A 22,591-nucleotide genomic window follows, 5' to 3' on the forward strand; every position below is an offset into this window, starting at 1 on the left:
GGTTTACGCAGTGCATTGGTGAGTATCCGTGTATGTGGAGCACATCCAGCTGAAAAAGCCCCGGGATGCCAGCGGCTCTCAAAGCCTTGTCTCATAGTATTTCTGCTTTGAAGCTGCTGAATAATTAATGAGCGGAGCTGACGCCTGCGGTTGGCCAGACAAAAATAGTCAATTCCGAAAACAAGCCAGTAGTTAAAGTCGACCTTGGCGCATGCTAATAAGACATATTTTGCTCTCGTCACTTTTCACTTTTCCTTTCTAGCGACTTTGTATAATTTTATATGAAAAGTAGAAAGCAATTTAGCAAAATGTCGTTCTGCTATCGATTGATGATGACTTGACAGCGATGCGAACCTCCCATTGATTGATCTCCACTACACTCCCCGCTGACCAGAGAAAACACTCGATAGCGAATGCGAGAGGGGATTTAAATTAGACATATACTGTCCACCTCAGTTCACGGACGAGGTAGCTGTTCGCTTTTTCATGTAGATAGGATATTCGCTATTTAGCTTTGCTCACCGACCAGCCTGACATTGACACGGAACGACGCTCGCTAGCTCGTAATGTCGGCACTGTTGGACTTGTTTTCCCCTCTAGACCCCGCTTCCTGTTAGCCTTGGGCTAGCTGGAAAATCGAATTTATGCTAATGAACGAGTAGGTATAGTTAGCAAACGCAGAGGGGTGTAACTTTTCTGTTTACTGTAGGCAAGCCGCTGTGGTTTACTTCTAATTTATTGAAAAACTTATGCTAATAACTTTATTTTGCAAGCAACTACCGGGCGGCCGTTTTTTGTGTTTTGTTTTTAGTTCGCTAACGCTTTACAGCTAGCCATCTTGCTTATGTTTTGTGTTGTCGGATCGAAGTGTTTTATTTAGCTGGCTTTTTGGTGGCACAGAGCTGGCTATTATTTTCAGTTGTTCCTCAGCATAAGTCTCGGCAATGGTTTCACTGATATAAGACTTAATTCTGTGCGACCAGTGCTTATAAAATACTTTTATTTAATGTGGGGAAAGCCTGACTGTTGACTGTGAAAACACAAAAGAGACGCAGAAAATGATTAAACCGTTCTAGTAATGAGGACAGCACTGACGATAACGGAGAGTTAAAACATAATTTTGTTGTACTGTATGCAGCTGTATTAATTTTGAATCCTTATGGTTTAAGAAAATAATAAGCGGTTTTTCGTTAAGTTGAGCGGCACCGATAGCAAAAAGGAGAAAGTGGATGGAGTCGATGCAGATGGTGCTTGTGCGACATACGAGGGCTGTGCTTCCCTGAACCTGCTGCCTTCAGGTGTCTCATCTCATTAAAACAATAGCTTTAAATGCCTCAGAAAACACTCGCAGTAGCAGGTGATCGTCAGAGGTAACTGGGCGGGTAGAGAGAGAGAGACGGAAAAGCGGTCTAAAGAGCGAGGCACCTGCCCGTACGTCACATTACATCCACCACCGCCGTCGTCCTTTTCTAGCCATGGACCCCCCGAGGACTCGTTCGCGGTCTCGGTCTGGCTTCTTTCATTTCGCCATGAACGGCAGCGTTGGAAGCAACGGCGGCGCTAACGCGATCGGTAACGGGGGCTTGATGAGCGCCAGCGGCGGAGGGGTGAACTACCCGCAGCAGAGCAACTCTAGCTGGGCGCCGCACCACGGAGGTCGTAGCTACCCCGAGAACCAGCAGCAGCACACCCAGGGGAGCTACCTGTCCGCAGGGGCGCAGCGCCACTCTTCACACGGAGCTCACAGGCATCCCGGAGCCGGTAAGCAGGGTTAAGTAGTCGGGGCCTGCAGCCCGGCTAGATGCATTGCATCTACATTACATACTAACACAGGATGGATCCCTCCTCTGAGGGATGCAGCCTCATCACTAGCAGCTTAAAAGGCTTGGTGCTTTCACTGCCAGCTGTTGCTTGAAAGGCCAGCTATGGGTCGCTGCTCGGTAGGCAGCAGTCTCTTTTCTTTAGAGGTTTGGTCAGCGTTTACTCATGTAAATAGGGAAAACCAAGTTCACAAACTTTGTCTTGTATGTCATTGGAAAATGGACTGGTTCTTATGTAACGCTTTTCTGCTCTCTCTGAGCACTCAAAGCACTGTATTCAACATGCCCCATTCACACAAACACTTGTTTCTAGGCTTAAGTGCTTTTTATCTGACATTCAGCTTCTGGTTAGTATCTTGCCCAACTTGCCAAACTATCTTGCCAAACCCCCAACCTTCCGATTAGTAGGTGACCTACTCTACCTCCTGAGCTGACTTTATTTCCAGAATTCAACTTGCCCTGCCCACAGTAGAAACTAAGCACTGCAGATAAATCAAAAATAATATTATTCTATTGGCCTGCAACTTCTCCCTGTATAAACTTATTTGTAGCTTAACTGGAAGACTATGACTTTTATATGTCTTAGTTTTATCATCCAAGTAACGGTTAATGATTGATGTTTGAATAAGCATATTTGACTTTTTTCACATTTGGGGAAAAGTATATTTAAAATTGGCAGGGAGCATGTTGTTGTTGTTGTTGTTGTTGTTGTTGTTGTTGTTGTTTTTTTTGAAAAATACAAAGGTTAAACTTGTAGAATTGCTTTTATTAATCTTTACAGAAATACAAAAAAAATGTAAAATGCATGTTAAGGATCAAGGAAACGGGTTATCTCTTATTGCAGTGTGTCTTGGAGTGTGCATTGTTCACACATCTCTAGAAATAGAGTGCAAATAGGTCACAAACTTTTCCTTGTATGTCATTGTCTGGCTTTATTCTCAGAATGCAAATGATCTTGGCTATTAGTAGACATTTCACACTGCAGATTTTTCCTAAGGCTAATCCAAGCACAGTTGTGCTTAAGGCCTCCAGATCACATCGTGTTACTCGTATGAATGCAGTTAAACAGTATAAGGAAAGTAACACCAAAAACATTCAGATTACTGTTATCTAGATAGAGATATTTAGCGATAAAGTTGAATTGCTTTTGACATTGAATAAAACAAATCTTTAAGTTCTTCAGACTGTAATCGTGTTCGCTATAGAGCAGCAGTGCAATTTCATTTATCAGATCAGAGACAAATGCATGAGCCCACTGGTTAAGACATCCCACATGCTCTTATTCAGTTTCTGCAAGACATGTATGAGAGGAGTCTGATTAATAGAGCAGTTGGAGCCTTGAAACAAGGCTTGTCCTTTTCTCGATAGTGATTTATTTTTAGTTTCAGTGCTGTGGTGCAGGCTGGCATTATACAGTTTTCCTTGTTTCATCCTTAAGCATTATACTCTTCAACTTGCATTTTACCCTGAGTAAAGCTTGATATTGTCTCAGATTAGTCAAATATGTCTTTCTTTACTGTATTTAGCCATTAACAAGTAAAGATTGATGTTGCTGAGTGCAGTTGTGTGGGCTCATTGTTTGTTTCATCACTTTCTCACATCAAATCTAATTGTACTGTCCGGTTTCCATCAAAGGTTTATTCAGTTAGCGGTGTTTCTTTACCAAACCCAAACTCGTCAACGAGACAACAGAAAAAAATGTAAACAGAAGAGGAAAAAGTGAATGAAACTCTCATAAAAGAAAATAACATTTGAGATTGCACATGAGCCTCTTTTTGTTTATTATCTCACCACTGGCACCACTCTTTAGTGTTCAGCAAGTTTCCAGTGAAAAGTGACTGGAAGCCCTCTGTAAAACTAGACTGGCTTCCCTCAAAGGCAAACAAAAGTGCAGGGAATGAATGAAAGCAGGCTTTTAATGGTGCCATGTCGTAATAGAAGAAACTGTTGCCAAACAGCCAAAATGAGCCACATAGACAGACTCTCACAGAAACACACGCTTCCCAAATTGACAGACCAAAGTAGGGTTTGTGTGAATGACTTCAGCACTATATTTCCCATCTGTGTGAGCTGTCTTCTTATTCCTCTTAGCAGCTGCACATGCCTCATCCTTTGTGGCAGGGGTTTGTGTGTAAAATGTTCTCTGTGTGTAAGCAAAGCAACACTGTGTATATTTAAGTGCATCACAGATTTTTTTTGTTTGCCAGGTCTTGTTTGTACATGTCACTGTATTACGCCTCTTGGCATCACTTTATGCAGAATGTGACAGGGTTGGATTTGGGGTTGTTAAAAATGTATCTAACTGCCTTACCTCTGTTATTTTCTCCTCCTATTTTTTTCTCTTCCATTTTCAAGCAATGTCATCACTTGGTATAGCTGTAATAGCTGGCTGACATTGTAGTTACATATTTACACATCTTCATCTGCAGATTCTATTTGTAAATCGAGTGGTTCTCTGATTACATCCTGTCTCTCCCACATGATACTTGAAGTTTTTGAACTTCAGCTAAAGAGCATGAACAAATTGCTTCTTGATGACAGCTGATGCTCTGAGTTCACTACCCTGCTCGACTCAATTGTCTGTTGTAAAAGAAATGGTGTCAGTCTCCCATCAGCAGCCATGCTCAAAGGGAAGCAAGGTCGCATCTACACACCAACAGAACCTGTCCAGTCAGACTCACCATCCCCTCTCCTAGCTTCCTGGGATGAATCAGCATATACCTCAGATGGCCATGCATAAACTGCATGGCCATCTGAGGCCCAGAACCCTATGAGGTCTAAAGAAAAAGGGATGGTTTGATGAATAAACATGTAAGCCAATGTACTGGCCCAAATGTTGGCTAGACACTCAATCACCCGTCCCTCTGTTCTCCGCAGCCACTAGCGGGGCATCTTTGAGCTGTCACTATCGGCAGACTTCACATGGCTCTGGAGTGGCGTCGCAAAGACAAGAAAGGGGTAGGGGGCTGCCTTCAGATCTGTTGTTTCTGAGGAGGCAGAAAGGGCTGTCTGGATGAGAGAGGTTTACAGAGGAAGAAACAGAAAAGCATGAGGGGAGGAGTCCCCCCTCCTCTTTTTGGTGATTAAAGGTTTTTTGGGGAACTGCTTAGAGGAAACTCTTGTCAGCCAAGTTCAAGGACATCCTTCTTAAGCTGCTGAAAGGTCTGCATGCACATGTTGCTTCCAGACTGCACATGTGGACTGTTAGATAAACAGATAGGAGAGCACTGTGTTTTTCTGAGATTACGTTTATAGCATTAGTGGTTTATTCAGCAATGTTATTTTTAGTTTTAGGTTTTTTGGGCGGGGGGCACATACTAATTTCAATCCCTTTTAGTGATGCTCTGTTGATCTTATAAAATAGATTCTTTATCAGAAACAAAGCTGTCATTGCAAACCTGATAGTGCTTGACTAACCTGCTTAGAAAATCTTTATCACACTAAAAGTGGGTCAACATGACATTTGAAGCCAAGATTCTTGCTAATACTTTGTACGTGAAGGGGATAGTCAGCAGGTATAGGGTCACTCCAGTTTATGGGCTAATGCTAGGGGGTTCAGTTGTTAAATGTATTGTGAAATGCAAAAAAAAAAAAGTAGTAATGAGCATGTCCATCATAATTTGCCAAAAGATCTCTTTAGATTGCAGGATAAATGCATATCTTCACATTTGAGAAGCTGAATTCAGGAAATGTTTGGAACTATTGCATGATAGGAATAGCACCTATTATCACTTTTTATGTTAGTTATTTTCCTTATCTTCATTATCAATAATTTTCCTTCTTTATGCTACAAAAGTGGGTAAAGTAGTTATTTGCATTTGAAGTAGGTCACATTTTAAAAATCAAAAAGTTGCTCTGGCGTGTTATACATACGCGTGTGTGTGCGCGCGTGTGTGTGCGCGCGTGTGTGTGCGCGCGTGTGTGTGTGCGTGCGGGCTTTTCATGTAAGATCAGAGGGAGTGACTTGGCTGTGACAGCTAGCGAGGAGACGTCCAGGGTGACATCTTCCAGAGATGACTCGCTTTCTTGTCTGCTCATTTAAAGCAGAGAATTTAAGTTTGTTTAGAAGACAAACCCTATGGGAGGGCAAAGCACTTTTCTGGTTGTGTAACAAAATGTCACATTTTTGTTTTCTACGTTGGACTTTGTGGTGTGAAGTCTTTAGAAATGTTTAGGCAAGAAAAGGAAAATAAAATGCCAGAGGCAGCCAGTTACCTGTGTATGTTTGTGTGTTGCGGGTGGTGTATTTTTGTCTGCTTGGCTTGCAAATGTCCATGTGTCTTGTGATGTTTTCCTCAGTCCTGTCTTATCTGATTATGATTTTTTTTTTTTTTTTTTTAAATCTGTGCGGCCGGCAGGAGGAGTGCTACATTTTCATTCAGATAACGTGTGCAGCGAGGATCGGGACAAAGTAAGTATGAAACATGACCACCGCCTGTTTTCCTTGCTCTTTTTCTGGTTTAAATAGAATTTGTATTTCATTGTGCTCTCTTTCTTATTCATCCTCTCCCTTATTGTTCTCACTTTTTTTTTTTTTTCCCCTCTAACCGAACATTTGTGGTTTCCTCTCCTCCCTCACCTCTGTGTCCAGATGGAAGACAGCCCAAGCCCAAAAAGGCAGCGTCTTTCCCAGCAGTCCATGTTAGATTTAAACTCCGCCCCACCCTCAACTCCTTCCTCTCCCATTCGCCCCTGGGAGCTGCCGCCGAGTCGCAGACCACACCCTCACTACATGCCAGAGCGATGCCACACACCCCTTCGAAACCGTCGCAGGTTTGTGTCTGACACAAATGCATACAAACAGACTTCATTAATAAATTTAATTTTTCAGCCTGTAAATGTAATGACTTATGACAGATTGGAGATCTTGCAATAGTATCTTTGAATTTGTCTGTATTAATATTTATTATGCTCAGTTTTATTAGTTGGCAGCTGGCAACTTATATTTTGTGGCATATTAGTGTCTGTGTTCTATGTGACTGGAATAAATTTTAGTATTGTCTTCTCATATTTTCTAGTATAATTAAATTAATCAGATGTGTTAAATCAGGAAGGTCTATTGAGGTTACAAAAACAAAATACTTGAATGTATTAAGGTATCAGATACACAGCAATTTGCTCTGATGCATTGCAATCTGCATGCATTTGTGAATTTTCACTTGTTATAGTGTATTTGGCTGTTTGTCTGAATGTTAGAATTGATTTGAATATCTGAATGAAAAATTCCATTTCAGAAAGCTTAATAACTTGAATACTAATCTGCCTGTTGAGTGGTTTTGACTCTTGTTTGGTTAAATGATTAGGAATTAAAGTTTTAGTCATGTTGCCATAGGTGGCTTATCAGGTCTTTCATGATGCAAATGTCAACATAACTCCTTCTGCCTCTTCTTTAGTTTTTCCTTCTTTCTTCCACCTCAGCCCTCCAATGAGACGTCAGCGTGGCCGGAGAGACCGTCTGACCCGACACCACCACCACCACTCCCACAACAACAACAACCATCACCACTACAACAGCAACAACAATCACCACCATCACCCCAATGCCCACCATCATCATCATCACCACCACCACCTGCACTCCCATAACGGCCCTTCACCTGGCCATCAGGATGAAAACTACCGCCATCCGGCTCCTTCACAGGGCTACCCACCCTATAACCAGCAGCTTCCCCGAGGGCCTGGGGCAGGGCCCGGGCCTGAAGAACGCCCTGGGTACCATCCTCCAAATCCCTCCCCGAGGCCTCTTCACCAGTCTCCAAACCTTTCTCCCAGGCTTCTGCACCCTGCAGCTCATCCACAGCACCCACACGCCCACCCTTCCCAGCAACAAAGCAGTGTGGTGTTGGATCTTCATGAGCAGGTGGGTTCAAAGCAGATGATGTAACCTGTTTTAGGAAAGAAAAATAATTGAATTCCTGTTAACTGAATCATTTTCTGTGCTTTTGTCTCCTTTTGTTTTTTAACTCTGCTTAAGATTGAGAGATGGGTGCAAATAACACTCTAAGATGCAAACAAGTCAATGTGAAAATGAAAGCCTATCACTCGTGGGTGTAAAAACTTATTTATGGCTGTAGATGGAGACTAATTAGTAATATAATTTTGTTTTGATCATACAGGTAAAAGGTTAATGCAGGGTTGTCTGTTAATATATCTGGCTTGTTTGTGTTTTATTCATCTCTACATGCATGAATACATAATCTTTACATAAATCAATACATATATTTTAATGCACATATCCAGCAGTCTTAAAGTAAGCATTTTGAACTTGTCTCTAGAAAAGAAAACATAATGAACAATGGATTTAATGATAACACAAAAAAGAAAAAAATGGAATAACGAGTTTTCAGCTGCAGGGAAATGCAGACCTCAGGGTTATCATCTGCTTGATTTGTGCTCCACAACAAGTATAAATCTGTGGTGTTAGCAGTGATCCATGAAGTTTTAAAATTTGTTATTTACAACTCGGACAATGTGGATTAAGTCTGCTAACTCCAGCTATCCAGCTTTTAATTAAAATTTACAGCCATAAAGTGGCAGACCTTTTTTTTCTGCTGATCTCCATATTTAGGGTTCGGCTCCAGTCTCGTATCCTGTGACACCACCGGGAGCGCCACCTGGCCTGCCACCTCGCTCTGCCCCACAGCAGATCCCAGCATGCTCTGTGGTCTTCAGTGGTCAACACTATCCTGTGTGCAGCGTCCCTCCTCCCGTGAGTGTTTTTGCTTTTTTGCACGTTTTTTGGTGATTTTCTGTTTTTTGTTGTTGTTGTTTTTTGTTTTTTTTAACCTTATGGTGAAATGGGGAGAATAGTGACAGTTTCTTAAGGGAGAAACTGCTAAACTGAATATCTGAGCTGAATATAATTTCATCCGAGACTCAAGGTAGAAAATAATACTAATTTAAAAAAAAGTTTGGCTACAAGAAAAAGAAAAGATAAAAAAGATTATATTAAATGAAGAATATGTTTGTTAAAAGGATAAAGTCTAGAGAAAAGATGGCCTTTCTCTTTAGTATTTTGCTTTCTTTACATGCAAGTTACTTTTATGGCAATTCTGAGAATTTTGTGGCTGATGTTCTGGGAAAACTGCAAATAATTACCTGAAGGAGGTAATAAAAAATAAATAAATAAATAGTACCGTATTTTTCGGACCATAAGGCGCACCGGATTATAAGGTGCATTAGGCAAAACAAAACGGTCAGATAACTCAAACTTTACTCAACTCATTCTTCTTGCTTCCTCTTTTCCGTACCATTGATTCATTAATGTTGAATTCTCTCGCTGCTGCTCTATTCCCATGTTGTTGTATATTAATGACTAACCTCGTATTGTGGATGGATTTTCTCAGTTGTTCTCCTGCCTGAAGTTTGGTCCCTTTACAGCATCCTGCCATGCTATTGCATTTGTCTCCAACCATCCGGAACCCTCATGTTTATTGAGTCACTGCTGTTTAGTTTCATGTTTTTATTTATATTGGAAGTGAAAGCAGAGCTGTACATTTTAATTATTTCAGAAATCTCTCAGTCAGAACATGGTATATCATGTTTAGGTGGAAACTAGCGAGCTCGCTTCTAACTCCATTAAATTTAATACATTCTGTTTTCATGGATGCCTGGATATTAAACTTCATTGTTAACGCTGACCGTTTTATTAAAGATGAAAGAATTTAGACAGTTTTTAACTCTTACTGATGTCGCAGTGTTCGTTTGACTTTGGGACTCCTGACTACGGTAGTCGTAATGCTCCGACAATCCATCAAGTGGTGTGGCTTCGTAGCTTACCAGAGTCGTACTAAAACATTTTTTGACAGATTTTTGAGCGTTGTGTATCACATAAAATCGGTTCGAGGTCAGTAAGCAGAACCAGAATTCATACATAAGGCGCCCTGTCGATTTTTGAGAAAATTAAAGGACTTTAAGTGCGTCTTATAGTGCGAAAAAAAGGATAGTAGTTTTGATCCCACGCATGGTCAGAGGGGTTTCTGAATTTTTCCGTGAAGTATGAACAAAAGCATACAAAAGTATTATCAATTTATGAATACATTTTATGCATGCATGATTTGAACACAAAAAAATCTATGCTCTTCAGAAGTGTTGTAGTTTGTTCAGATGTGTTTTTTAGAGAGTCTTTCTCTTGGCAACCCATGCTTGTTCTTTCCTTTTCTAATTAACCAACAAACAGCCAAAACTTCTGCTTTTAAAGAGCCGATCATAATTTGTTGATCTTCATTTAATCTAGTGCATTTGATTAGCACCAGCTGGCATCTACGTCACTGCCTAATTTGGAAGTGGCAAAAGTGTACTTACTTTTTCACAGGGCTGTATTTCATTTTTTGTTTTGGAATTAAAGTAGTTATAGGTGTAAATAAGCATTTTATTGACATGAATTCAAATCATGTCTGTTAAATGTTACTTAATCTTCTTCTGTTATTTTTATTTATCTATTTATTTAAGAAATCCTTTTTTGTAACATACTTTAACAAGTGAAACTTTTGTGTGTTTCTGCTAGGTCCTTCAGACTTGTTCTGTACAGCACTTACCGATGCCCTACCCATTCCCATCACTGTTGTCCAGTGATCCGGCCTTCCTGCTCCCTCCACCTCATCTCACCCATACCCCCACACATCTTTCCCACCATCCACCTCATTTGCCTCAGCCTGGACAGTTTGGACCATATCCAGCACAGCAGGCCCGTTCGGTGAGTGGGAAACCTTTTGATAACTTGGTATCAAATACAGCTTTTGTATTAGGTGTTTTAATTTAAGCTAGTAGTTAGTCAGTCGAGATCTTTCTGGGAAGCTTTCAAAATTCCTCCTGGAATTTCAAAAACTGTAAACTTTATAAAAACGTCTTACGAAGTTCAAGCTAAATGGGTGATGCATATTTTAAACACTAGAGTTGAAGCAGTTTGTGGTACTCTTGAGTTTTGGCAACAAATGAGTATATGTACTGAAACTGTGGTATTGACAGCTCTTTTGTGCACATTTTGTCTTTGCACAGCTTTAATCTAAAACTTTATTTCATTTGCATTGGCTACATGTTAAAGCAGCTGCCAATTAACTGATTAAAAAACGATTTCAGAGATAATTCAATTGTTTTTTTTTTTTCTTTCTGAATTCAGTTATTTCTTTTCTTTATCCCTTTTGTAAACACTTGTATTTCAAAGGTTGAAACTTTCTTTCTTAATCCCATTCAGACTCTTTAATTAAATTTATTAAGTTGTTAAGTTGCTTCTTATGCTGTAATAACAGGAAAAATCCTGGGCAATATCACCTATATGTTTTGAATTTTAACATTTTGTCCTTGATCTCCTCAGCCGTTACAGAGGATAGAGAATGATGTTGAGCTGCTTGGTGAGCATCTGTCTTTGGGTGCTGGGCTTCACTATCCTCCTGCCACCCACCCTGCACTCACCCCACACTCCACACAACTCCACTTCCTGTCCCATGACCCCCTGCCACAGGAATTCTTTGGAGTGGTGAGCATTTACAATAATTTATAAAATGTTTATTTCATCCCACTGAAGTGTTATATAAAAAAATGTAATGCTGTGCAAATCATCTGACTTGTATTTGTTGTATCTCTCCACCTAGTCCTATCCAAACTTCATTCCTCGCCGTCTCCCAGGGCGACGGTACCGCTCCCAGCAGCTGCCACCTTCGCCTTACCACCCCAGCCTCTTGCCTTACTTCCTGTAAGTAGAACGGGGAATAAATTCACTTAGAATGATTTTTTTAAATTATCTTTAGACAAATATCCAGAGTGTATCAGAAAGAATAATCTGATTTCAAAAGATTATATTGTTTTTGAAGTAATGGACATAGAAGCTTGTGGTAAATTTTAAAATACATGGCTGAATATAAAATTTTGTTCAAAACCTCAGTGCGTCCCCCTCCAGACAGACAGCATATGTCCACATGATAGTCCAAGTCTTCCTATACTTTTGTGACCATGTCTGGAGTCACTGCAGCCACTGCTGTTATGCTACTTACCTACAACCACATAAAACTGATGACTTCCCTCTTTCTTACTGTATGTGTTTCAGTCATTACCGGTGGACAGCTGCAGAATTAAAGGACTTTTAAATCGGCTCATTCTTTTTAAGTTACCTGATATTTATTGCTGGAATGTGAATATTTATTAGTGTGTTATTGATAAATATGTTAATTTTGCTGCGTGTTTAAAAGAACCGAAGAACAAATCTTGTCCACACCGACAAAATAAAAGCAAATTAATAAAGTCGAGATATGAGATGCAGCCATTAAGACTTGAGCATGGTCATTGAAAATCCCCTTGAGGCTAAGGAACTAATACAGAGTTTATTTATTTAAACAAAGAATACAATGACTGCAGTGCAGGCTATTGGTTAGATTTTACTGATCCCCTAATGAGTCTTCATCCAAACTGTGTTTAAGGCCAAGATGATATTTGTCATTTTTACAGGTACTTTTCAATTTCCACTCCTGGATTTGACTGTTTGTGAGCCACCTTGACTTAATTTTCATTATTTTGTACTATACAGCCAAGCAGTGACAACAAAACATAACTTTATTGCAATGTGAAGTACAAAAAGTAACTTTGTATTGTGATGATTCAAGAGCTGAATTAACTACTATGTTATTAATGTTTTGGTTTGTGTTAAATCGCTCTTCTGTAGATCAATGCTGCCAGTCCAGCCAGGTCCTGCAATCAGTCTAGAGCTGGATGTCGATGATGGTGAAGTGGAAAATTATGAGGTTTGTTCTTGCCATTCTTTAGCATTTTGGTTTTGCATTTCCTGGTGTGCAGGGTGGGGGAGAGACTCTAATTCTACTGTCGCTGATGTTTTCTCCCACAGGCTCTGCTGAACCTTGCTGAGCGCCTGGGAGAGGCTAAACTCCGGGGACTGACCAAGGGAGACATAGAACAGCTTCCTTCTTATCGATTTAATCCAAATAACCATCAGTCTGAGCAAACACTGTGAGTACTTCCCTTTTAGAAACTATGTACTTGCTAATAATGGACAATTATCCTAATTATTTTTTTATTTATTTATTTTTTTCAGCTACTCAGGGTTGAGAATCTCATTGTGGACTTTTATCGATAACAGACTGTCTTTGTACATTTTATTTAGCATATTTATAGTTTTGAAAGCTTCTGAGGGCTTAACACACTAATATCACCCATAAACTCTCTCTAATGGGGTTGGATACCATGAGAAATATGTTCACATTCAAAATGTGCATATTTTTTAGTAAAGCGTACATCCAAGTGACCTTTTTCAAAATAATTTCCACAGATACCCTAAGTTACTGGCCTAACTAAATCTGCCTGAATGCACTGTCTGTCATTTAGAAAGTGTCAAAAAGGTCTCTTCTTTTGCTGTAATTTGTGTGTTAATAGCTATCTCATTGCAGGTGTGTGGTATGTATGAGTGATTTTGAGTCGCGTCAACTGCTTAGAGTTTTGCCCTGCAGTCATGAGTTCCACGGAAAGTGCGTCGACAAGTGGCTGAGGGTACGTGTGTCCAGCATGAAGCCCACCAGCTTATGCTGATCTCTGTTACACACACATATTTACAGTTAGCCAAGGCTTATTGCGCATTGTTTGGCAACAGATTCACATCACTGTTCACACATGGCATTAACATCAAAATAAGTGCTCACTCCAAGTGTAAATTTGAGTCCTCTCAAGACACTTTAAGGGATGATCTGATAACCTAAACCAGATTTTGAGCTGGTCTCAGCCACATAAGGTCACTTTGTTTTTCAAGTGAGCATGAAATTGTGCCTGAGGCCTCATTATGAAAGACTGCCCTGCTCATTGATGACCTCTGTGCAAGCATAATAGTGCGCTCATTGGCTCTCAAATGAGATACACAGTGCCTTTTAATGTTTGTAAATGATAAAGACAGTTTATGAGTGTGTTAAACACCTTGGGTGATCTGGTTTGCCAGGAATGTATCAAAGAATAAACAGAGTCTAATATTGTTGTGATTTCTTCTTCTAACATTAATTTCTGGCAAACTAGTATTGAAAATTGCATCACTTTGGTCTCTGCAGAGAGAAGTGGCACACATTTTTCTTTTTTTTGCAAATGAAGCAGGAAAGTGAGAGACGCTCACAGGTTGTCACTTGAGACACATGTGGTGATGGATTCTAATGTCAAGTGTAAATTAGAGCTTTCTAAATGTAATAACATCATTCATGACCATGTGTGAACAGGGCAGAAGTCACCCAGCAAAGTGTTACATAACATACCTGGAAAACTTTTTGGAAGTTGCTGAAAGGCACAAACCTAATCAGTCCAAGCACACATGTATTAAGATACACAGACACCTCTTAATTATAGGATTCTAGTGAGAATCTCACTCTTCAAGAGATCTGATAAATAGCAGAAGCAAGTCTCAGTCCAAGTGTGTTGAAATGTTTCTAAATTCATCTCATCTGATTTACTGAAATCTGTGAACTCGCACTAACCCCAGGATACTACAGTCAGAAGGTGCTGAAGATTTCATAAACACGTGATTTCCCACTGAAAATGCTAAATGAGGCTCTTGAACACCAAGTTCTTGTTGATCATACTAGTCTTATGATTTAGACACACGCTGCACTCTACAAAGCCTCAGTGTAAATTGGGTTAAAAGGGTTGCATATTGATTAAAAAATAAAATATCTAAGTGTGGGAACATGAAATCAGTATCCTGACTGAATATAAGGACCATCTCTCAAACCTAATTTGCTGTTTTCTCCCTCAGGCCAACAGGACGTGCCCCATTTGTCGAGCGGATGCCTCAGAGGTCCAGAGAGACTCGGAGTGACCACACGAGGGAGCCAGACACTCCTTAATGTCTGTCAGACATGTTCAGCACTGCCTGCTCTCTCTCTCTCTCTCTCTCTCTCTCTCTCTCTCACACACACACACATACGCGCACACACACACACACTCTCACACCACAACCTTATATATTTGTGACCATAATCTTATATGTTTGTGCAGCACTCTCTCTTCCTGTTTTCTTTTCATTCTTTGCCAAAATGTTGCATCCCCTCGTACATGTAATGTCATTTTCATGGGATGACTTCCTCTCGCACTTTTCTACCATGCAAATGCACAGAAGTCCTCCAGTATCTCCCGCTGTAGTGTGTGTTTGTGTGTGCGCGTGCGGGCGCGTACACGTGCATGCACCACACCTGTGCAACTGTTGCTGGGCCCATTCTGTAATGCAGGGCCGTGTGTGTGTGTGAGAGAGAGAGAGAGTGTGAGTGGTTTTTTTTTTTTTTTTTTTTTTTTTTTTTTTAAACATCTCCTGAAGCATGTCTGAGTTTTCTGTTGAGAAAAGTAAACAACATGTGAGAGCTTTTTGCTCTCATGAGTGACTGACTTTACTTCCTGTTTGTATGCTTATGCACTGTCTGTATGCATACTATGTGTGTATGTATGTTATAGACTTAAACCTTTTCTCTAGTTTGACACTAAGGGTCCATGCTGCCACTATAGTTCTTGGTTGCTTATTTGTTCAGTTTATTATTATTATTATTATTATTATTATTATTAATATTATTATTATTATTGTTGTTATTGTTATTATGGTTATTATTATTCAGCTATTATTAATGGTTATTTTCCTTCCTTGCAGTTACCTCATCATTCCGATTTTGTTCATCTTTCATTAAAAGCTTCACAGCACTACTTTGAAATTAAGCACATATATTTTTCTTTTCCTTTTTTTCTTGGCAAAAATAATTTTGTCTGTGACTTTGCAGTGGCACATGTTAAATATATATATATATATATATAAAAAAAACTTGCTCTCTCTCTCTCTCTCTCTCTCTCTATATATATATAAACTGTATAAATCTATGAATATCTGTATACCAAATAAAAGGCTTGATATGGACTTTTTAAATGTAGTAATTTGTATATTTTTTTTTTCTCCTTTTTATTTTATTTTTAACATTCAGCAGCAAAAATCATGTTTGGTTTGCTGGATTTCTAAATATGAAACTACAGACCGCTGCTGTGGATGACTCCCTATTTTTCAGAAGGTGTAACAACTTTCAGGTGACCACTGGGTGGTGTAACTGCTCTTCAAGACTGCCATCCCCACTTCCCTTGAGAACTTGTCACAGTTATTGGGGCTGATCCAACACTTCTGATGGCGTTCAAACTGATGATCAAGCGCCTAAAACCCTTTTGCACTCATGTTTAATTAAGTGAGAAGCCTCTTGACCTGGGGCTGATAAGTCCCCCCATACTTTTTTTTTTTTTTTTTTTTCTCTTTAAATATATCATCTTCCTACAAATCTTCATTCAGTCCCTCTTTCTTACACTTCTTGTTAGACCTGCATCTTCTGATCTACAACCTCATGTTCTGCCTTTTTCCTCTCCTTCCTAGCACTTTTGTCCTTCCTGTAATGACTTTGGTGATTCTCGACCGCTTCCTGCACTACCCTGTTTTTCCTCTCTCCTTCAGTTGTGCTCACCACTTTTTTCCTCTCCACTGTCTTTTTACTTATGCATCTCCACCCACTCCTTTGACTTGCTTCCGCTGCATTGAAGGGGAAATAAGGGGGTTTTGGTCTAAAACTACCCAGTTGCTCCCGTGAAGCGCATAATCTGCCTTGTCTCGTGTTCTCTTTGCCACTCAGCTATTGTTTCCTGCCCATGGTTGTATGAGGCAAGTTCACCAAATTTTAATGGCACATAAAGCCCTCTTACAGTTTTTTCTGATTGCTTAAGCACATTTTTTGTAACTATTGGCTAATTTTGCAAAACTCTTCACACAAATAAGAAAACCTGTCACCCAATCATCAAAACATTGTAGTTCTCTTGCAAAAGCAAACACAGCTAGATTAACTCTTCACACCTTCGTAAAAATGGTGTTTCCGTATCAAACAGTACACACAAGCCATCATCTACTAAGCACACAATGCGCCAACTGCACACCGATGGTATGAATACAAAACACATCTGGCGTTTGCTTTCCCTGTGCACAAGGTAGGCTATGTCAGTTTGAGCTCATACTTCTGTCATAGATCCATAAGCATGGAGGGATCCAAACTTCAAGTACTGGTGTTTATTCAAACACATCAAAACAAACACAAGTGTTTATTTCCAAGTATAGGATTATTTGCAATCGCCATAATGACTATATGGGTTACGTGGTCTGCAGTGAACATGCTTCCTCTCCCCCCCTCCTCATCTTCCTCTGCCCCCTCCTCGTCTTCCTCTTGCTCCTCCTTGTCCTTGTCGTCCTCTTCATCCTACTTCTTCACCTCCACGTCCTCTTCCTCGGCCTCCTCTACTTCTCACTCTTTCTGCTCCCTCCATTGTACTCCGCACACACAGCTTACCTGTATTATAGTGCTTAGGCTGATTGCAAAGTGAACGAATTATCTAAGAAAGTTTTCACATGTGAAAGTGTGCCAGACAGTTGGCAAATTAGTGTTAATGATAGCCATACATGTGTATACTTTTGCTAGGAGTGTGTTGGAAATTTGGAAATTGAGTGTTGTGCAGTGAATTGTGCCTACAGTCTTGCAAAGTGTGTGTTACAAAATTGCAAACTGAGTGCAAAGCAGTTTTTGTGCTTTTAGTTTTGCACACTCAGTGAGTGGTTTTGCTGTAAGTCTGACTAGTTTTAGAAATTGTGCTACAGGATTCACAGTTAGTGTTTAGGCATTCGGTAAAAACTGTAATGTAGGAACATTCAATTTCTTCCAACATTTTAAGTAATTGTGAAGTGAACTGCAAAATGAAAACTACAATATAGAAGTTAAAGTCAAAAACAATTTCCACAACAATACCCACCCTTGATAGTACTCAGATAGTACAAAATATTCCTACAGTAGAACTTCAGTTGCCCAAAACCTCGGGTAAAAGTTCTGGTTTGAATGTCCACGTGTTTGCTTGGTTGACTGCTCTCCGCTCACTCATGAGTGGCTGCCTTTTCTGTCCTGAGGATGTGCCCGGGTTGGTGACATGTTTTGGGCAGCCTGTTCTACTATGTCTGAGAAGATGCTGAGAAGCTGATCCTAGACATTTTTTATCTTTGGAGCAAAAATAAGGCTTTTTAAAAAATTTAAAATCAGACGCCACACCCTTTCTCTGAAAAACAGAGGCAAGAGTTTTTCCTTGTGAGCAGCCAACATTTCTAATGTGCAAATCTAGAACTGTAGTTGTGTGTGTGTGTGTGTGTGTGTGTGCGTGTTTGTCGGTGAGACCCTGTGTTCTGAGGAGGCTGTCTCAAGCTGACAGGGTACATGGATTCTCCATCTTGCTTGTATATATAAAAAGAAAATGAGATGCCTGCTTCACCTACACCCACACCGATACCCACACACGTATACGGGTGTTTATGTATCTTCCTTTCTCCAATTTTTTTTTTTTTTTTTTACATTTTCCTTGTTCAGCAGTGTGAGGGTTAAATGTGAACGTGTCAGCAGGTCAGGTTGTCCCCTGCCTGTCTCCCTGAGTGAAGTATATGTGTGTAATATTTATTTTATAGGGATTTCCCTCTCGCCATGCTGGGTGGCTGCTGGCCATGTCATGTTCTGAGCTGTCAAAGGCCATCACTGTCACTCGTGGAAAATGAGATGTGGGTGTAAGAGAGAGACACATGAGACATGGACCCGACAGAAACAGAGACAGAATCATGTCTGCCATGTGTGCTTGGGTGTGGGAATAGCCCGGGTACTCGGGGCTCAGTGGAAGTGGCAGCGTCAGGTAGAGGCTTTCGGTTTCATGCAGTTTGCAGGAGGAAAGGTGAGGTTTAAGGCTGAGTGCATCATTTCCGTTCACGGGTGTCTCTGGTCGTCTTCCCACTCTGCCAGATGATTCCTTCTTAGGACACAGTGTGAAAAATAAAGTGGAGCAAATTCCATGAAAGCACTCTTTAATCTGTAAATGCTGCCATCATTATCTGTTGGCTTTTATGGTTTAGAAAAAATATTACAATATGTAGTAATTGTCCAGTTTTAGGAGTTCAGTTTCAATTCAATGGGCCATTTGTCACAGTTGGCAGTTTCATGGCCAGGTGAAGCCTTTTTTTTTTTCATTATTTCACGTCAAATGAAACAGATGTACTTGAAGATGATTCAGAGTGTTGAGTCTGTATATCATATCTTTTCACCTTAAATGTGAGACCCAACGAGATGAGGGAGGCCGTTATCAGAGTGAAGAAACAGTTAAGAGATGCCTTTATGAATGCAAATAAACAGTGTTTACAAGCAGTAACAGGAAGGCCACATTGAATTTTGCTCAGAAAACATCTATAAGAGCCTGCACAGCTCTGACTTTGGACAGATGAAACCAAGATTAATGCAAATTTGTGCAAAAAAACCCTCTTGAAATAAGGCTGAAAGTCTGCGCTTCAATCACATCATGGTCACCTGTTAAAAAAAATCCACTGTGCTGCAGAAGAAGGCAAAATGACAAAAAATGTGTCTTTGGCATAAGAAATTCATTCTTGCATCTTCTGTTTTGCATTGAAAATGTTTCATCTTCAAGGTTCTATCTCACTTCCAAACCTCCTCCTAACTCTAAAACGAAACCCCAGTAAGGACAAGCAAACCTTTATAAAGCAAAGATGTATTTGTTTCTCATCTTGATAGAAGTACACATGAGAAATCAGAGTGAATACATGTGCACACATAAATCAACAAAGCTGAACAGACACATAAAACACTTGAAATGCGGCAATGAATGTGACTGATGATCCAATACTCGAATCATAGTTTGATTTAGATGAGGGCAGCCATATTTTCCCACTTTCTATTATTGTCACTTTCTCTGCCCTGTTGGTTATCATTTTAAAGCCTCCACGGTTTTGGTGTTACATCACTTTTCAGTGAGTTTTATATATATTTTTTAAAGGCTGAAAAGCAAATCTGATGCCAGCTGGCTTGATGATTTGTCTGGTGGTGACTTTTTTATTCTTGGGTTTATGTCTGCTCATTCCAGTATATCAAATAAGGACAGTTTATACAATTTATTACTGTGGTCAAGCAAAGGTTTTAAGGCATGGTTTGAGACAATGAAAATAGGAAAGTAGTGACCTGCATCTCACACTGGGTGCAAACAGACAATATGAGTTACATATGTTACGTTCTGACACAGATGTTGACTTCAGTTTACCCCATTATCTAAAAGATATGCAAGTTTTACCTGCTGATAAGGTGATGCCATATATGACCTATGCAACTCCTGTTTTTCCCATCTGCTAAGTGAGGATGAAAATATGATAAGGGACAATAACACAGACTATTAAAACTCAGTTGTGTGCATGAAGGACATGGGTTATTCAATCTATGATCTTCAGTATATTGTGAGTATGTCTGCTTTCTGGAACGCCTGGCAAAAACATTAATTTGGATTCAAGGATTGAACTATAAAAATGTGTTCACTGTGAGTTCACCCTAACTCCAGAAGCCACATTTCACACAAATGTAAGAGAAGCAGAAAAGATAAAGAGGTATCTAAAAGGTCAAAGTCAACTTCAAAGTGATATCATGGAAGAACACAATCATTCAGAAGCTGCACTCCTTCAGTCCTGTAAGCTGGGTGAGTTCCAAGTAGACACGACAGATTCAGCACCCTTGTTATGCCACAGTCTAATCAATCTCACAGAGACTACTGGACATCAAAATCCTTGGCCTTCTATGATGCAGAATATCTCCCCTCTCAGACTCCGACCTCCTGGCAGTACAAATTGTTTTGAGTGTTAACTTCACTTACAGAAACAGAAAGGGAAAGACCTTGAGTGCAAACATTTAACATTCGAGCCAAATAGAGGTGGTGCTTACAAGAGGAATGTTAACAGCCCTGACCAAGCAGCTAGTGAAGAAAATGGAATATCAGTCAGTCATTGCCAAACTTGTGACCTCCTTTCTTTAGGCGCTAGAAGACTCTGTGTCTCTTCAGGGGGAAGTGGTAAGAAGTGGTAGGTAAGCCACAGCTTCTCCCTTGTCTTGATCCTTACCATTTATATGGAGCCGCAGGAACCTTCTCCCTCTCTGGAAAATAAAGTCTCTCTGGGTTATGACATCAATACTGTTTTCCAGGCTCAGCGATGTGCACCTGCTTCCTGCCTCTGCACCAGTCCCAGTGGCACAATACCAATCATATCTACACTGAGTGATATTTGTAGCTCCCAGTCAAAGAACTCCATCAAACCTGATACCAGCAGTGCCAAGGGGCAACCACATTATGCTGAAGTGTCTTCTTAATCATCCACCATTGGATCTCACATCAGCTCAACTCTTAGTGCATCCAAGCATTGAGTCCTTTATGATTTTCATCTTCTGTGTATGCTTTGGACCCCTAAAGGGAAAGGCTGAATTTAAGCTAAGTGCAGCTCTCAAATTAGGGTGAGCCTAAGCCTTACTGTTCTTTAAGTTCTGCAACATTAAAGAACATTACCTGAGCTCGTGTTCAGAGTTCAAGAAGCGTTAGCAAGATTTTGAAGTGGATCCACGATTGATCCAGCTGCTGTTATTGTGTATATATTTATTTATATTTAGATTTCTTCATACATTCTTATATAGTTCTATATTGTGTATTGTGTATTTTGTTGTACAGTTATTTTATTTTCAACTTTAATTTATATATTTATCTTTATCTTATTCTTCCCAGTTAAATTTACCCTTCATTCTAATTTGTGTTGTACAGTTATTTCATTTTTAACCTTAATTTATATTCTATTCCTTCCTAGTTAAATTTACCCTTTTTAATTTTTCATATTTATTTCCTATCTTATTCATAGCCTTTTCCTTTTTTTGTTTTCTTTAGGTCACGAGCAGTTGTCCAAGCATTTCACTACATATCGTACTGTGTATGACTGTGTACGTGACAAATAAATAAAATTTGAATTTGAAATTTGAATTTGAATTTGATTTGATGATGGTTTCAAATCGACTACCGGCCCCAAGCTTCATTTTATAGTGCCAGATGAACTCGTGACAGCTCGAGGCATACAGAGTGACTCCAATGACCGGGTCACCTGCAGAAGGTCATACTTGTTTGGGGTTCTAGTTTGCTATAGGGGTTGAACCTTAGAGACATATGCTGTACTCTGATTGCTCTGAGATAGCATTATTCTGCCACGGGCTTCAAAGATGACCAGTAAATGGTTACAATAATGTAATAGCAGGCTGATGGTCATTTTACCCAGAGCTGCAGCTGCTGTCTATCCCCACCACAGGAGAAGATAAATACATTTATTCACCATTGGTGCTAAACTGCTTTCTCCCCTAGGCCATTCGGACTGTTAACAAACACTATCCGCCCACACCCCACCCCTGCCCACCCACCTCACCAATCTGAGCCATGGTCTGAGTAACCCCCATCACTCAGGCCACTCACACGGACTCTATTCAGACCAAGACTTTTTTCTTTGTACTACTTCCAAGCACTTTGCAACTTGTTCTCTAATGTGTGGCTTGCTCTTATTTTTGTATATAATTCTCCTGTTTGTTATTTATTCCTGCTGTTGAAGGTTTTTATTTTATTCTGGCACAGTTGGTGTGGTGGACCCACAATTTTGTTGTAAATGTACAATGACAAAGGGCTAAAGGTCTATTCTATTCTATTCTATTCTATTCTATTCTGAGGATAAATACTCTGAAGCTGTCTTCTAAAAGAAAACAAGCTTATTTATTTATTTATTCATTTAAATAGAAAATTTAATTGTTTTTGCACATTTTTTTTTAAAGATAGATATGAAATTTCTCTTTTAGCACAGAGGTGGAATCAGTGGGAAAGAAAATGCTGGTTTCTTGCTTTTCTGTCTTCTT

General features: G+C 39.9%; 1 protein-coding gene across 1 annotated transcript; it reads left to right on the forward strand.

The window, feature by feature from the left end:
- The first annotated feature begins 111 nt into the window (after positions 1 to 111).
- LOC309690962 (E3 ubiquitin-protein ligase RNF38-like) lies at positions 112 to 15,588 on the forward strand. The gene is made up of 12 exons (XM_082508449.1): positions 112 to 1,761; positions 6,179 to 6,231; positions 6,412 to 6,593; positions 7,239 to 7,680; positions 8,389 to 8,529; positions 10,327 to 10,515; positions 11,134 to 11,295; positions 11,411 to 11,511; positions 12,475 to 12,553; positions 12,655 to 12,776; positions 13,214 to 13,313; positions 14,554 to 15,588. The coding sequence occupies exons 1-12, from the start codon at positions 1,476 to 1,478 to the stop codon at positions 14,614 to 14,616; spliced, it is 1,920 nt and encodes a 639-aa protein (XP_082364575.1). The 5' UTR covers positions 112 to 1,475; the 3' UTR covers positions 14,617 to 15,588.
- The last annotated feature ends 7,003 nt before the right edge of the window (positions 15,589 to 22,591 follow it).

This window comes from Aulonocara stuartgranti (assembly GCF_965226115.1).
Source record: "Aulonocara stuartgranti genome assembly, chromosome: 2".
Lineage (NCBI taxonomy): Eukaryota > Metazoa > Chordata > Actinopteri > Cichliformes > Cichlidae > Aulonocara > Aulonocara stuartgranti.

What these genes read in the sequence shown, in the direction of transcription:
- LOC309690962 (XM_082508449.1), top strand. Translation starts at nt 1,476, where the DNA reads ATGGACCCCCCGAGGACTCGTTCGCGGTCTCGGTCTGGCTTCTTTCAT. An exon ending in TGTTGGATCTTCATGAGCAG is followed by an intron (nt 7,681 to 8,388) that starts GTGGGTTCAAAG and finishes CTCCATATTTAG; the next exon opens with GGTTCGGCTCCAGTCTCGTA. An exon ending in GCGTCGACAAGTGGCTGAGG is followed by an intron (nt 13,314 to 14,553) that starts GTACGTGTGTCC and finishes TTTCTCCCTCAG; the next exon opens with GCCAACAGGACGTGCCCCAT.